This window comes from Taurulus bubalis, assembly GCF_910589615.1.
Source record: "Taurulus bubalis genome assembly, chromosome: 5".
Lineage (NCBI taxonomy): Eukaryota > Metazoa > Chordata > Actinopteri > Perciformes > Cottidae > Taurulus > Taurulus bubalis.
Window position 1 is genome coordinate 24,088,229 of NC_136593.1, and position 16,107 is coordinate 24,104,335.

General features: G+C 40.1%; 1 protein-coding gene across 1 annotated transcript; it reads right to left on the bottom strand.

Moving 5' to 3' along the window:
* Nucleotides 1–950: 950 nt before the first annotated feature.
* On the bottom strand, nt 951–11,225 carry LOC306737096 (acidic mammalian chitinase-like; the record flags this gene model as incomplete). Its single annotated transcript, XM_079218799.1, has 19 exons — nt 11,060–11,225; nt 10,843–10,967; nt 10,614–10,737; nt 9,765–9,947; nt 9,557–9,673; nt 9,303–9,435; nt 8,883–9,164; nt 5,874–5,989; nt 4,769–4,823; nt 4,077–4,103; nt 3,769–3,973; nt 3,491–3,547; nt 2,888–3,053; nt 2,659–2,783; nt 2,445–2,568; nt 2,044–2,226; nt 1,799–1,915; nt 1,578–1,710; nt 951–1,210 (listed from the first exon to the last, which is right to left on the bottom strand). The coding sequence occupies exons 1-19, from the start codon at nt 11,213–11,215 to the stop codon at nt 951–953; spliced, it is 2,688 nt and encodes an 895-aa protein (XP_079074925.1). The 5' UTR covers nt 11,216–11,225.
* Between the last annotated feature and the right edge of the window lie 4,882 nt (nt 11,226–16,107).

Below are 16,107 nucleotides of genomic sequence, written 5' to 3' on the forward strand. Positions count from 1 at the left end.
CACTTCATCTAGAGTTGGATAATTCTACCTTTTGCAAGTGTGCCCTTCTATGCCCTTTGCAATTAATGATTGCTCTTCTGCCAATTCTGACTATCTAAAGGCCACCTTTGTAAAACAATAACAGGTGAGATAATGACAGGTATCACAGTGTAAGCAATTTCAATGCAGTAAATGCCTTAACAGTTTTTCCTTTTTAACCTAAGAAACATTCTGTGCAACACCTTTAAGTAAGCCCCTCAGCGAAGGAGAACTGGTGTTTTGTGCAGCCGGCCCCTTGCTGGATTACTTCAAAACATGTTTTCTCAGTTATAAAAGGCCAATCATGATATGCACATTATACTTTTTTTTTTGTTGCTATTAAAACTCAGTACTCAAAGCTGACTCAATAATATGGCACTGTTAGTCATATTTACTTATTCTTGTTAATTGTGAATGTCATAATGTATTTATTCCTCCACAGCTGTTTGTGTTAATATGACACTAAACAATGCATCTGATAAGCTTATGTTTTCAGAAAGAACTATGTATATGTAGAAATATGTGTTTTTACTCAGCAAAGTAAGGACAATTATTGTTTTGATATTGGTACAAAAGCTTTAATACTCATTCCGTCACCAGTGCTGGAAACATGATACACAGCTCTCCAGTTAATATGTTTGATAACATGTAGGCTTGAGAAAACTAGTATGGAGATAGTCGATTTAATGGATTACATAGATCGAAATGACGAGCCAGTACGAAACAATGTGTACCAAAGTACTTCAATGCTTTTGATTGCAATTTGCAATGGATGTTACATATTTTATGTATTGAAAAAAACATCATATCTATACAACACTAATTATAGAGTAATTTAGGTAAACGATTGTATACACAGAGGATACAAGAGAACTTTAACATTGGATTTAGCAGTTGAGTTTTGCATCAGCTGTAATCCACATTGTCTCCGCTCAGGGCCAGACGCAGCACTTGCAGCTGTCACCAAAGATGGATCCAGTTCCACATTGTCTCACGTGGGTGATGCCACCAGCGCACATGTAGAAGCTGTTCTTGTCATCTGGGTGGGGGTACAGGCCGTCGGGTTTGCCGTTGCAGAAGCCAGATCCTGGGGCGTGGGTGGTGGTAGTGGTGGCGGTGGTTGGACGGGCGGTGGTGCTAGCACCAGGTTTGGGTGTGGTGGGGGCGGAGGTAGGGGGCAGTGGGGGCAGTTCTGAACGGTACAAGGAGAGGAAGGTGTTTGAAGCAAATAAACACATTAACATTTGTCATTTTTTATATGGCAAATGACTGTAAAATGTCATCATGTCATCTACACGTTACAGGCCCATATTACAGAGTAACTTGGTAACAAAAAATCGGATGCAGATTTAAATAAGACAAACTATAAGAATATAAGAATAAACTCATTGGGATTGTTTACTATGAGAGCCAAAGATAATTGATCCTGAAGGGATAATAGTAGGGGTAATAATCGTTAATCACTAGACCACTAAAGATGTCAAACATTACTATCCGTCTTAAAACATAGTGTAATAACTTTAAAGGAAAACTTCTGCTTAAAAATGCTTTGGACTTACCAATATTAAGAAGTTTGCGGAGATGATTCAGCAGAGGATGGTTACCCTCGCTGCAGAATCTTCCAGCAAAATCATCCAAATCGAGGGCCCACACAAAGGCACCACCAAACTTCTGCTCCTGCAGGTAGCGCACCTATTGGGGCAAACATCAAAAATAAACTGGTGTAAATACTTTGGATTTGTTATGAATATTTACATTCTAGAGCTGACATGCCACATACCTTGGTCTCATAGCTTTCCTTGGTGTCAAATCCCACCCACTCGCTGTTCTTGGTGGCATAGGGAACCTTCTGGTCCTCAATCCACTGAAGAGTGGTGCCCTTCATGAATCCACAGATCTAGACCATAGACATCATGAGGTTTGTGTCGCGTTACATTTCATTTGTATTTTGTCTTTCAAGCAGGCCATTAAATGCCACTGTAACTGATATACTGTACACCATATTGAGCCTTATCTGAACTATACCTCATAGTAGGCCCAGAATCCAGCTTCACGTGTGAATGGTCCGGCTGCTGCAGGACCGCTAGCTGGGGCTCCAACGCCAGTGCTTGATGATGTCAGACGGAAGGTACGACCATAAGCAGCAAATCCCATATTGAGCTTCTCCAGTGGGGTGCCGTTGTCTCTCCAGTACTTCATGGCATAGTCCTACAACATTTAATGGGAGAGCTGAAGTGAAACTAAGGGCTAGGTACCCCTAAGTACATTCATTTCTTGGGGGAGTTTTTCCTAAATTCGATGTGAGGTCCCAGGACAGGGATGTTATGTGTACAGATGGTAAAGCCCTCTGAGGCAAATTTGTATTTGTGATTTTGGGCTTTGTAAAATGAACTGAATTGAATCTCCAGTACCCAATGTCAACTTACGGTGTTGAAGTAGATGAGATCACCGTGGTCCTGTGATCCACGGAACAGTGGGCTGTTGTGTCCAGTGAATTGCTCCCAAGTTCCATGAAAGTCATAGGTCATCACATTGATGAATTCCAGTTCCCTGGAGATAGGGGAAAAGGACATTTTCATTTAATACAACTTTGTAGAACAGTTTATCTCTCTTAAGAAGCATAAATGAAAGCACACTCACTTTGCAATCTCAGCAATCTCATATCCAGCATCAATGGTTCCCTTTCCAGCAGACACTGCAGCAGTTACCACGAGCTGAGCATTGCCGGTGGACTTGGCCTCAGCTGCGTATGCAACAACAAGCTCCTGCAAATAAAGACCAAAGAGTAAATAAGATAGAAGTCAATATGATCTAAACCCTACAACAGTAGCAGTGAATTGCAGCTAGAAACTCAAGCAGGAGTACCCACCCTGCAGAGCAGAGTGAACTTCTGTTTGTCCCCTGGGGGACTTCCACGAGATCCAGGGTACTCCCAGTCCAGATCCAGACCATCAAATCCATGAGTCCTCAGGAATTTGATGGATGACTGGATGAATTTCTGACGGTTGGCTGGAGAGGACACCATGATGCTGAACCTGCGAGGAAGATGATGCTCTGTTTTCATACTTGGTACGATTCAGAAACCTTTTTGCTATAGATGACCAACAGCGTTTGGCCTTTGGCCCTTAACCTTTGGGAAAAACACCTGACCGCAGTTTTAGAGGCTGGGGGTGATTAATATTTGAAATTGTATTAATTGGAAATATGTTTTAAGTAGAAACGTCAAAGTTAGAAGACCACACAATTTGGCTAGCTGTCTATTGTTGATTTGTTTCTGTAAGTAGCTAACTGCTGTATGTTAAAGATAACATCCACTAAATCTTCCTTCAGGAAAGCTACCAAAACAACAAAAACTATCCTACTATATTCAGACTATATCTCACCACCATTTTGGACAGTTAAGACGTCATTGAACTTCCAGGATGTTTCAAGAATATAGTGGTTACTACATGTGATTTGAAATGTTACTCACTGTGCTGAACCAAAGTTCCATCCACCAACAGCCAGTAGAGTCTTCAGATGAGGATTTCTGGAAAACAGAGGATAGGTCATTCCCACCACACTTTCTCCAATCGCTCGTTCAGACTCAAGTAGTCTATTGACATTTTACAGTAGAAAACATATCTGGGTTTGAATCCTTGTTAAAGCAAAGTGCCAATTTCAGCAAGCAGTACCCTGCCTCTTGTGCAAGGCACTGAACTTCTGCTAGCTTAGCCTGACCTCTGACCAAGCTAAACTATTGACACTTACTTGGTCTTGAGGCCATTGAAAGACTTGTAGAGGACGTCATCATTCCACTCATAGGTAATTAGCTCGTTGTTACTGTTGATGATGGAGAAGGCGTAGATCAGGGTGGTGCACAGGAAGGGGTCCACATCTTGTGGCATGTACTTCCCCAAACCTGGTCTGTACTGGGACCAGTTGGTGAAGTAACACACCATCTGGGTGGCAGATCCTGTGTTGGAGTAAAGGAACATTACAGAAGCATTGAGTCCAGTAATTTCAAATGAAAATTCAGATCAAATGTTGCCAGTTGATCAAAAGGTTTTACGACTTACCCAGTTGGCATATCACCAAACATAGGCCTGAAGAATATAGAAAAGAAACGGTTAGATAAAGAAAAGCTCTAGCCCAAAAATAAATTACAGGTCCAGTGTGTTGGATCTGGTGGCATGTAGCTGTGAGGTTGCAGATCTCAACCAATAAGAACCTTCTCCCATGTGCCAAGTGCGTAGGAGAACTACAGCGATCACGTAAAAACGTGAACGACCCTCCCTAAAGCCAGTGTTTGGTTTGTCCTTTCTGAGCTACTGTAGGAGCTACTGTTACTTTAGGTGATTCTACACTAAAGGAAACATACTTGTGACTATAATATTTCAATTCAGCCTGTATATCCTCCTCAATGCTACACACTGTGCCTTTCAGTCAACTCAATTCAATTTCTATAGCCCAATACCACAAATCAGAAATTTGCCTCATGAGGCTTTACAATCTGTACAGCATACAAACCCTCACTCCTTGGGGCCCTTAATTTGAGATAAAAACCCTTTAACGGGGAAAAAGTCAGAGGAACAAGAAGCGAAACAGAGGAAGGATTCCTCTCACCGGACGGACAGCCAGGAAATAGATGCCGTGTGTACAGAATAGACCACCATTATAGAATTACAGTATGGACAATCAGGATGACAACATTATAGATATTATAGTCTGTTAGTGAAGAGTAATACAGCACAAAAATGTAGATAAATACCTGCTAGAATTGTAAGTCTGGTCATCTTGAATTCACTTCTCACAACACTGGAATACTAGTTGACACAAAGTGAAACAGGATCAATTATGGAAACAACAACAACAATAAACCGTTCACAAGATGATCACAAATAAAAATGAAATCTTAGAGGCATTGTTTTCCCTTGTAAACTCACCTTGGGACAAGACCAGAGACCCAAATAACCGCAGCAAAGTTTGGCCTTTTATACAGTCGACTGTGCACAGAGAAAGGAGGAGGTGTAGCAGCCTTTGATACATTGGGGTGATAAATGCTGTGGTTATTAGAACATGTTTCGATAAGATCCTGCATATTCTGAACCGTAGGATATGTAGACAATAATTTACAGAGTGCGGTACTCTATTCACAGCATGCATTCAACACATGAACCGGTTATACATTAAGTCTGTAAATAGATTCAAAAATGCCATCTCATCTGATCATAGTCCTGATATTTCAGTTTGGATAAATGTGTCATTGTTACTGTACTGTAACTTGATGGGAAGTTAAAACATCACTTTTAAATGAATGAATGAATTACTTTCAGTCAACTGATAATTCATATTTTATCATTAAAAATCAATTATTTAGCCTGCAAAACCCCAACATTAGCTGGATCCAGTTAAATATTATTGAAATGCTAAAGTTTAATTTTCAGCATTGCTCTGACAACCAGCAATATAATGACTTTGGGCTACACGTGGTCGTCATAGATTTACACATGTGGACTAGTGAGTAACATGCACAGCCAGCGTAAAGTGCATATATTTGTTTGTCTCGTCTAACGTTTCATGTCTAATGTATGCACCTTCCGCCTAGCAAAATTCCTCGTTTGTGTAAACGTTCCTGGCAATAAACGGTTTCTGACTCTGATTCTGATTCATAGTCTGGTAGCTGCAACTATTGATACATTTGTCACATTTTAAACTGGACAACTGGACTAGAGAAAAGGGAAGTGACAAAAAAAAACTTAAACTTAACTTAATGTGTTTTCACTGACTGCACACTCATAATAATAAAAACAAATACATTATTTTATAAATTGATATACGTAGACTTTAGTTCCCAGATTAACAGCTTTAATTACTTTATCTCTGTCCTTTGTTGGACACTGCCATTGACCGTTGCCCATCAAGATGTTTCTCAGCTGGCAGCTTGTTTTTCTACATTCACTTGGAGATAAGTGAGGAGCATTCTGGGACACTGAGTGGTGCGACAACAAAGAGAACGAATATCAAATACACAGAAGGTGTAATCTTCAAACCCCAATGATATGAAGTATACGACGATGGCAGCTGGTGACAAACTAGTCATATCTCTCGTGATTGTAAAATAATGAATTAAAATAAAGAATAAGTATGTATGACAAATTAAACAATAAAAGAAAAGAGGTATTTTGTTGTTTTAGTCTTGTATGATATTGGGGCAACAACATACTGATTAATCTACAGATTTGACAAAATTACTGTACTCCATTAACCATTTTGTCTATGAATTTATTCAATAAAAAAGTATTTATTAGGTTATGACAAATTGTCATCCAAAATTGCCAGTGCCTATAGTTACCTGCTTTGTCTGAGGTTGCAGATTGTAAGCAACTGAAACGTCTCCTGTGGTCCCAGTGTGGAAAAGAACTACAATGGCTGAAGCAAAAATGTCAAAAATTGAAAAAGTAAATGGTCCAATCTAGAGCCAGTGTTTGGTTTGTCCGTTCTAGGCTACTGTAGAAACCTGCCGGTATTATTTATACTTATTGTCAGAATTCTTAAAGAATATTATGGTCCATTTCGGCAAAGCACGCGCGCTGTTTAACAGTGATTTAAATGCGCATGTAGGGATTGCACGGCCCACCACTGATTACCAGTAGTGTCTCACTATTCCACTACAGGTAGCAGTATCACGCCGTACTTCACTACAATGCACCATTGAAGAAGAAAACGACCTTAGGCCAGTAAACATGTATGAAATATACTTAAATAATCAGCTTTGAAATGTTTTACTAGGACAAAAATACATTCAGAAATCCACGATATACACACTGTTTTGGTGAGAAGCACTGAATGTAAACAACATTGTTGTTAAACTCCACAAATGGTGGGTCAAAGCAGCAGCTAGAAATTAAGTTGTATGCAATTATTGTAACCACTTTCTATCTTTCCATTCACCTTCAATAGCAACTGCATGCAGCTTCCAACTTTTCTCTTTTCCAACCTTTGTCATAGGCATTGATGGTGTTGTAACTCGGTTATGTTGTTCATTCTGTACACATGACATCTATCACACTTTTGTCCATCCTGCGGTTTCTTTCTTTTTTTCTCCCGTTAAAGTTTTTTTGGAGGGGAGTTTTTCCTGTACCAATGTGAGGGTCTTCGGACAGAGGATGTTGGATGTGTAATGGTAAAAAGCACTCTGAGGTCAATGTGATTTTGGGGTGTACAAAATAAATTGAATTGAATTGAACTTCTCGCAACCTTAACCTAAAAGTACATGTTATTACACCAAAGCATTGATATGGCAGATTTTGAGTAAATGCAATGCCCAGAAACCAATTGGGATTTCTATTTGGGTGTGTCCATCATGTTCTTCTTTACATAGCTAACTATCTTTCAATTAGCATTCTTCACATACTTCACATACTTATCTCAAAGTATCTTACATACAGTATACTTCAAAGAATAGTCTTAAACCATAGTGGATTATTGACTGAACACAATTAGTGAAGTGGTAAAACACAAGTAGCCAACTCCACGCAGCAAAAACAGCAATGACCTAAATGTGTTTTTATTGCTCCTTACTTCTAGTGCCAAGTGCCAAAGGGCATGTGTGATAAAGTGAGGAGTAAAACCAAATATGAAGCAACGCATTCCGGCAGGCGTTCATCAGAGATATACTCTCTAAATAACAAAGTATGAATGCAAAGGTCCTCGTGCAGAAATACAAGCGATGCTGAATACAGTTGTGAAAATGTCCCACTGTGACTGCTGTTGTGTTATTATACAAAAATGCCATAGATTAGCGGCTAATGTTATATTTGTATAATATTTGTATTTATATTTGTATAAAATGTGTATTATTATCAGCATTGTATATTTGTATAATAGCACAATATCAAATGTTGCAGAATTGTGCCATTGAACTTATAGGCTAATCATAAGTGCAATTCTGCTGAGATGTGGATTTATTGTTTAAAACTTTAAAGTATCCATTAAAAATGTATGCTTTATTTGAAACTGTCTATATGAGTTTATGGTTTGTGGAAGGCGAAGTGTACGGTGTATTTCAAAATTGACCAACCCTACAAAATCCTAAATTCCAAAAGTGAAACATCAAAATGATCAAATTACTGATTACTTGATGCTTGTGACTTTGTTTGCACAGCTCACCACACTATCTGTGTTAAAGTACACTATCAGATTAAAGCTTCAAAAGATACGTCCGTGTTGTACTTGTTGCCATAAAGTTGGCTGTTGGAGCATTCTGCTTTTACCAGAATAAAATCAATTGGTTGGATGGAAACGTGTCCGTTCGTACTTCATTCATCACTCCATGCTAGAGAGAGTACACAACTGTACAGGCTTCATCAGGTGGGAAAGTAAACATCTATGCCAACGCAAAGACCACCTCACCATTTTCCGAATGAGACATCTCTGCTACAGTGTTTACATTTCCAAACCAGAAGGGAATTTGAACTTGAACTCCATTTGAACTCCACGAAATGGCAATAAGTGTTGTATAATCTTCAACATTTATACTATTTGTTGAATTCTCCATATACAATTTATACATATACAATGTATACAATATACAATGGTTGAATTCTTCATATACAATTTATAGAAATGTGTAGTGTGAGATTAAGAACTTATTTTTTGGAATTAACTATTTGCCAAACAAATATTTGATCTGTCATCTTACTTTTATTCGGATTGATCATACTCTAAACATTACAATGTAGCAGCATTTTATAGTCAAAAAGCACAAAAAGATCTTATCCCAGAGGCATTCAGCAATATCCAGATATAAATCAGTGACAGTCTTACACTATGTAGCACTTAGGGCCACGTACAGCACTTGCAGCCATCATTAAATATGGTACCAGCTCCACACATCCTCAGATAGGTTCGGCCTCCTGCACACATGTAGAAGTTGGCTTTGTCTGTGGGGTGGGGGTACATGCCGTCGGCTTTGTCTTTGCAGAAGTCACGTCCTGGGATAGGGATAGTAGTCTTGGTGGATGGAACAACGGTGGTTCCACTGGGTTTGGGGGTTGCTGTGGAGGTTGATGCCGCAGTGGTAAAAGCCGGTTTTGTGGTAGTGGCTGACGCTGTGGTAGTAACACTAGGCTTCCTGGTTGTGGTTGCTGGAAGTGGAGGCATCTCTGTGACAAGTGAAAGGCACAGAAAGACAACATTAAACCAAAAAGTCAATTTTGTTAGAATATAGCATGTATAAATGGAATCAAAAACCTGCCAAGACCTTTACACTGCACATGATAACTTTGTTAATCTTGTCTTACCAACATCGATGAGTTTGCGCAGATGGTACAGCAGAGGATGGCTTCCCTCTCCACAGAACTCTCCTTTGAAGTCATCCAGATCCAAGGCCCACACAAAGGCACCGCCATATTTCATATCATTCATGTACTGGACCTGAGGATTAAACAAGAAGACAAGTCAGACAAAAGATAGTAAAAAATGTATCTATCTCTTGAATTCCACCCTACACACCAACCCTGAATATGTAATCCCTCTGTATTGATGTGATAGCTACCTTGATCTCATAGCTCTCCTTGGTGTCGAATCCCACCCACTCGTTGTTCTTGCTGGCATAAGGAACTTTCTGGTCATCAATCCACTGAATGGTGGTACCCTTCAGGAAGGTGCAGATCTGAAAGACCGGCATAAAGAAATGCTCTTGGATTGTTCAATCGGTTTATACATTCTACTTAAGTATGCATTTTATTTAATTCATACTCTACCTCATAGTAGGACCAGAATCCTGCTTCACGTGTGAATGGGCCGGCTGATGCGGCGCCGCTAGCTGGGGCTCCAACGCCAGTGTTTGATGATGTCAGACGGAAGGTACGGCCGTAAGCAGCAAATCCCAACATCAGCTTCTCCACTGGGGTGCCGTTGTCTCTCCAGTATTTCATGGCAAAGTCCTGAAAAGGAAAGGAAAGGATGAATGATCTGGATTTGTTGATGCATGCAGGAGCAACTCACTGCTTTTCGTGAAAAAGGTATTCGGACTTGTTATTGCACTTCCATAAAGTTGGGGGCTTGTGATAGCCTTCTAGTCCCCTTTTAGTGTCCCGGCTAATACGACTGCATTATCCCCTTAGGAACTGGTAAATGCCCAACTCTTGGGTTCAGAAAAGCTAGAAAAGCATACTGGCTTGCATACTGCAAAAATACTATTGAATGCAGGAGGTCATCCGAGTATTTTTTACTCACTATTTATTAGGAAATACTAAACCTGTTTCTGGCATATGGTATGGAATTATGGTTATTTGATTGACATCTAGTCTCCAACTCCAAGCTAAGATACACTAATTACATCACTATGACATTTTCTGGGTAATTCTTACAGACTTATAAAATATGCAACTTTTCCTCCATATATTTACCGTACACTGATATTTCTGGAAAAAATTAAAAATATCTGCCATCTGTAATTAGTTGTTCCCCGTCACTTGATTTGCGGGGACGGTCTCACCCTGAAAAATAAGCGACGGGGAATGCTTGTGCACGGATGGAATTAAACTTTCCGCACTTGACAACAATGGATTGGAGGACACACATAATCTGACATGTGAATGCCCCCTTACAGTGTTGAAGTAGATGAGGTCACCACTGTCATGTGAGCCGCGGTACAGTGGGCTGTTGTGTCCGGTGGATCGCTCCCAAGCACCATGGAAGTCATAGGTCATCACATTGATGAAGTCCAGATGCCTGGAATGCATATGAAATACTGATTAACACTAGCTAATGAGCCAGCCTGTCATCAAACATTTGTATTGATTTAATATAATAGCATTTTCAATAACACTGCAGTACTTTGCAATCTCAGCAATCTCATATCCAGCATCGATAGTTCCCTTTCCAGCAGACACTGCAGCAGTTACCAAGAGCTGAGGTTGGCCGGTGGCCTTGGCCTCAGCTGCGTATGCTTCAACAAGTTCCTGCAAGTAAAGACAAATAACGATTTTGTAAATATCGTGTTAACAATGGAATATATACATATGTTCCTTAAACTCAAGAGTTCACGACCCACCCTGCAGAGCAGACTGAACCTCATCTTGTCAACTGGGGGACTTCCACGAGATCCAGGGTACTCCCAGTCCAGATCCAAACCATCAAATCCATGAGTCCTCAGGAATTTGATGGAGGACTGGATGAACGTCTGACGGTTGGCTGGTGTGGACACCATGATGGAGAACCTGGGGAAATTTGTTTAGCTCTTAATAGGACTTAAACTGAAATGCACGTGAGCTTTTGATCATGTGTTTGACATATCTCATGCTTCTATTTTTGTCTAAATCTATGCCTTGTTTAGGATATTTTTAAAGAAGCACACATTTGATAGACAAAGTAGAAACACTTACTGAGTTGAGCCAAAGTTCCATCCACCAACAGCCAGTAAGGTCTTCAGACTGGGGTTCCTTTAAAACATGGTATGATGTGTTTAATGCAGAATAATTGAGTTGACAAAGGCCTGTTTATCATACTCAGTGTTTGTATACATATATAAACTGAGATTTTTAAATTTCACATTTAAATTTTGGTCATTCACACACAGATTGAAGCTCAAGCTTCACTTGGGAGAGTATGTAATACCACGGAAAGACAAGTTCTTACGTGCTCTTCAGGCCGTTGAAGCTCTTGTACAGGGTCTCGTCATTCCATTCATAGATAACCAACTCGTTTTTGTTGTTGATGATGGAGAAAGCATAAATCAGATGGGTGCACAGGAAGGGATCCACATTTTGGGGCGTGTATTTCCCAGTGCCAGGTCTGTACTGGGACCAGTTGGTGAAATAGCACACCATCTTGGAGGCAGTAGCTGGATATCAGTGAAAGCAAATCAGAAGTCAGTATTGCACATAACCTCTATTTATCTTCAGACACTTTAAGTCAGTGTCAATACAAACTTCAAAGTGTATGAACATGTCCTAATCTTTACTTATAAGTGTAACTTACCCAGCTGGCACATCACCAGGCACATGCCTATAAATAGGTACACATTTGAGAATAAATTAAATTGAATGTATCATGTGATCTGATCAAAACAGGGGACATAAAGCACTGAGGAATGATGACTGTTTACCTGCTAGAAGAGTGAACTTCGTCATCTTGATTTTCCAAACTCAAGACTTAAACTTATTTTTTCTAGAATTGATAAACAGAAGAAAAACACAAAGACAAATACAATTAATTTAATATGATTGCATATTCTTAGAAATTGTACAAAATGTACAACTTGACTGTAACTATTATTAAGCATATGGCCTGTAAAACAATTTTAAGTTGGTGCACAATAACTCCACTACTGTGAACTATCATAGTTTCTTTAAAATGTTTGTGCTTGTATGAGTCAAACAATAAGTCAACTATATATTAGTTACCCCAAAAATGTCATACATAAATGTAACTAATTTCACGTTGTTTCAGAATTTCATATTAGCAGCAATAACATAAATTGTACCTGTACCATGTTCTTAAAAAAATAACTTAACGAAGAAATGTCTCTAGATTAATATCTTGGATTGGCTTCACTGTGCTCTTTCCCTGTGATCCCCATGGTGCAGGTGGAAGTTGAACTATGTCTGGAGGATTCGCTTCCAGTCCTAAAAACAACGCAGCACTATTCCCAAGCTTACAGGAAGCACTGCGTATACGTTTGTCAGAAAACTGAGTCATACTAAACTACAGCTAAATCTCTACAAGAACTGACAGCTGAATTCCAAGTGCAAGCTTACCTGAGGACCTCAGAAGGAACTTAATGTGTACACGTTTGCAATCTTCTTATATACATGAGGAGCAGGACACCAGTCCTCCTCACATACCATGAAAGGGAGGTGGGAAATAATGGCATGTTCTTTATGAAGAAGGGGATAAGATAAGTAACATAAGGCCTGAACCGACATATGGTGATAAGCTTTGGTATATGGCAGAGACGGCTTGAAAAACTGTTTTTTTCAAGATATGACTCAATTTAGATTATGACATGAACGCTTTCACCTGGAATATTCAAAAATATGGGAGTATTTCTAGTGTGTTCCTGTCCTCTCCTGAACACTGTTAAGCTGGGGTTTTTATGTTTGTCATTTGTCAGCAGGTGTTACCACAGGAACACAGCTCAGCAATGTCCTTGCTGATTCAGGTGTTTATGAGCATTAGAAGAGACTGCAACTGGAACATACATATTATAGATTAATACAAAATAATGTGAGGCTGGCATCAGTGTTGTTTCATCAAAAAATATGTATTATGTAGACCACATCGTGGCATGTTAAGAGGGTCTGTGCGGTCAAAGTGGTGTCGCACCATCAGACATTTTCTAACTTAACAGATGTTAGAAGAAGGAAAACCCTGAGGAGCTTTTGCGGCAATACAAACGCTTCCCCATCACGAGTCCACATCAGCTCATGTCCGAGGGACTGCCCTTGCAGAAATGATAGAGGCTTTGAAGGCCAGACTGTTGAAGAAGCAATACGTAGGACATGTATTTTTTAAGCAATAGGGCCATTAATTGAATTGTTGGCCACTTCAAGGCAGCAAAACCAAAACAATTCTGCTTCCTGCTGCTACTGGAAACAATGAAAGTGAATGCAAATAGTCATAGAAGTTTGTAATACCAAAACAACAATCTGAAGTAAACTCTGAGCCAAGGGACCAGCAATTATGAGATAATCATCACGACGAGTGACTCTTTTTTGAAAAGTAATTAAGCCCATTGCTTATACTGTCATATCGGTCAAAAGCCTTCTCCAAGTCCACAAAGTACATGTAGACTGGTTGGGCAAACTCCCAGGACCCCTCCAGTAGTCTTGCGAGGGTAAAGAGCTGATTCACTGCTATGCAACCGGGACAGAATCCACACTGCTCCTCTGAAATCTGAGGTTCGACCAACGGTCGGAGCACATCTCTGGTACCCCTTTTTGAAAATGGGAACCACCACCCCGATCTGCGAGTCCATGGGCACTGTTTCCGACCCCCATGTGACATTGAAAAGGTGTGTCAGCGCCCACAATGTCCAGCGCCTTCAGCATCTCAGGGCGGATCTCATCCACCCCCGGTCATATGGGAGTAATTGATAATGTTTTTACAAGACGGACCCTGGTTGGCTGTTAACCCCTGCATCCTGTCTTAATGCTAAGCTAGGCTAAACACTCCATGTCTAGCTAGCTTTGCAACTTTCCACTAACCACTCCTCTCCTTCTCCCAAAGGCCATTTATGGAAACTGAACTGTCCAAGGACCATCTGACCATCTGAATAATGACACTGGCTGTCCCTAAACACTCCATGCATATCATTACATTGTACACAATGTTGCTGTGTACGGTCTGGAGCTAACATCTAGATTACTTTATCTCCCTTTTGTGGTAAAAAGAACATTGAACACAACCATTAAGAAGCCTAGTTATTAGCGAATATTGCTACATGTCTGATAACACAATAGAGCAAAAATAAATGATTAACTTTTCTATCGATAACATAGTTATGTAACTGGGTTCGACGATGTCGTCTATTTGACATGGTTTTGAACTGCTAAAGTCCTCCAAGGTTCATTTAGGAGGGAAGAAAAGATCTTTGATCAGATATTTTATGTCTGTCTCATAAACACTTATATAAACTGTAGCTGTGTAAAACTGCTCCCATGTTTCCCCTAGTTAATGTTTGAAAGTCAGACACTACTGACCACTTAACATTGTGCTACATCACTAAATATCATTATTATCATTATTATTATTGTTAAATGCTCGTGGTCAAGACCAACATTCATTGTTTTATTTTCATAACCAAATGCAATCCTCTTTTAGATTTGCAGCCTATTTTTCCACATGAATGCCAGTGCCACCACAGCCTGTGCATAGCCGGACTAGCTATCAAATGTTCAAACAGCTTGCGTGTGTACAGACGCTTTCTTTCTGTGCAGACGCTTTTCTGCTTGCTCTCGCATCTGTTTGCATTTTTCTCCCGGACACTTGAAAACCACTGGGACTCTATTTTTCTATAGATTTGACTGGCTATTGCCCTAATTCCGCTGGTTTAAAGATAAATTGCTATAGACTACTTAGCAGCTAAGCTAAAGGCTACTTAGCAGCTAAGCTAAAGCTAAAGAACAGCAAGATGCCATCCCTCTCCATGGACAACTACTACAAACTCCTGCAGAAGATTGCAGTTTTGGAAACAAAAATCCACCGAATAGAAGTGAACGTGGAGGTAAATGGACTGTGTCAGAATGATACCACTTTACCATGAACTCAAAATCCTGTACAAATGCAAGCTAAGACACAGCTAACTAGCACCACCAGGCCTAATAAGAAACAGGAGGGCTGTGTAGCTGTTAACGAAACCTCAAATGGTAGTCCTCCCTGGAACTCTCTCGCTGCAAAGGCGAAGAGGCATTCACACCCTCGGGATGTGGGAGGACGACTAACAGGACGACCAGCAGGCAGAGCCCAGCACCCTGAGATCTCAGATGCGACTGGCTGGCCTGCACTACCACGCTGCTACCTTATGAACCATCCCGGCCACTCAGGTCGTCTGGGACGGGTCTACTTTCTGTTCCAAGAGTCAGAACTAAACATGGAGAAGCAGCGTTCAGCTTTTCTGCTCCATACATCTGGAACAAGGTCCCTGAAAGCTGCAGGTCTGCTGAGACCCTCAGCTCCTTTAAGTCCACATTGAAGACTTTTCTGTTTGCTGCTGCCTTTAATTGAACCAGATTCAATTACTGCATCTCACTACTGCATGTTATTTCTTAAACTGCACTGCAACTTTTATTCAACTTTTATTTTTTATGTTGCTTTTTCTACTTTTATTTTGCTTTTTGACTGTTTTCTTAACTGTTTTTAAATCTGCATTATGTTTTGATGCTTTTGATGGTTTTATGTGAAGCACTTTGAATCGCCTTGTTGTTGAAATGTGCTATACAAATAAACTTGCCTTGCCTTGCCTTGCCGTAGGAGGCAGGTATGGTATGGGGCAACGCGTGTTACATCCTTTGGTTCCATACTGTGGATCTCAGGATAAAGATTCACCAACAGTCAAAGGGGACATGAAGCAAGAACAAAGTTATATTCTTAAAAACTACC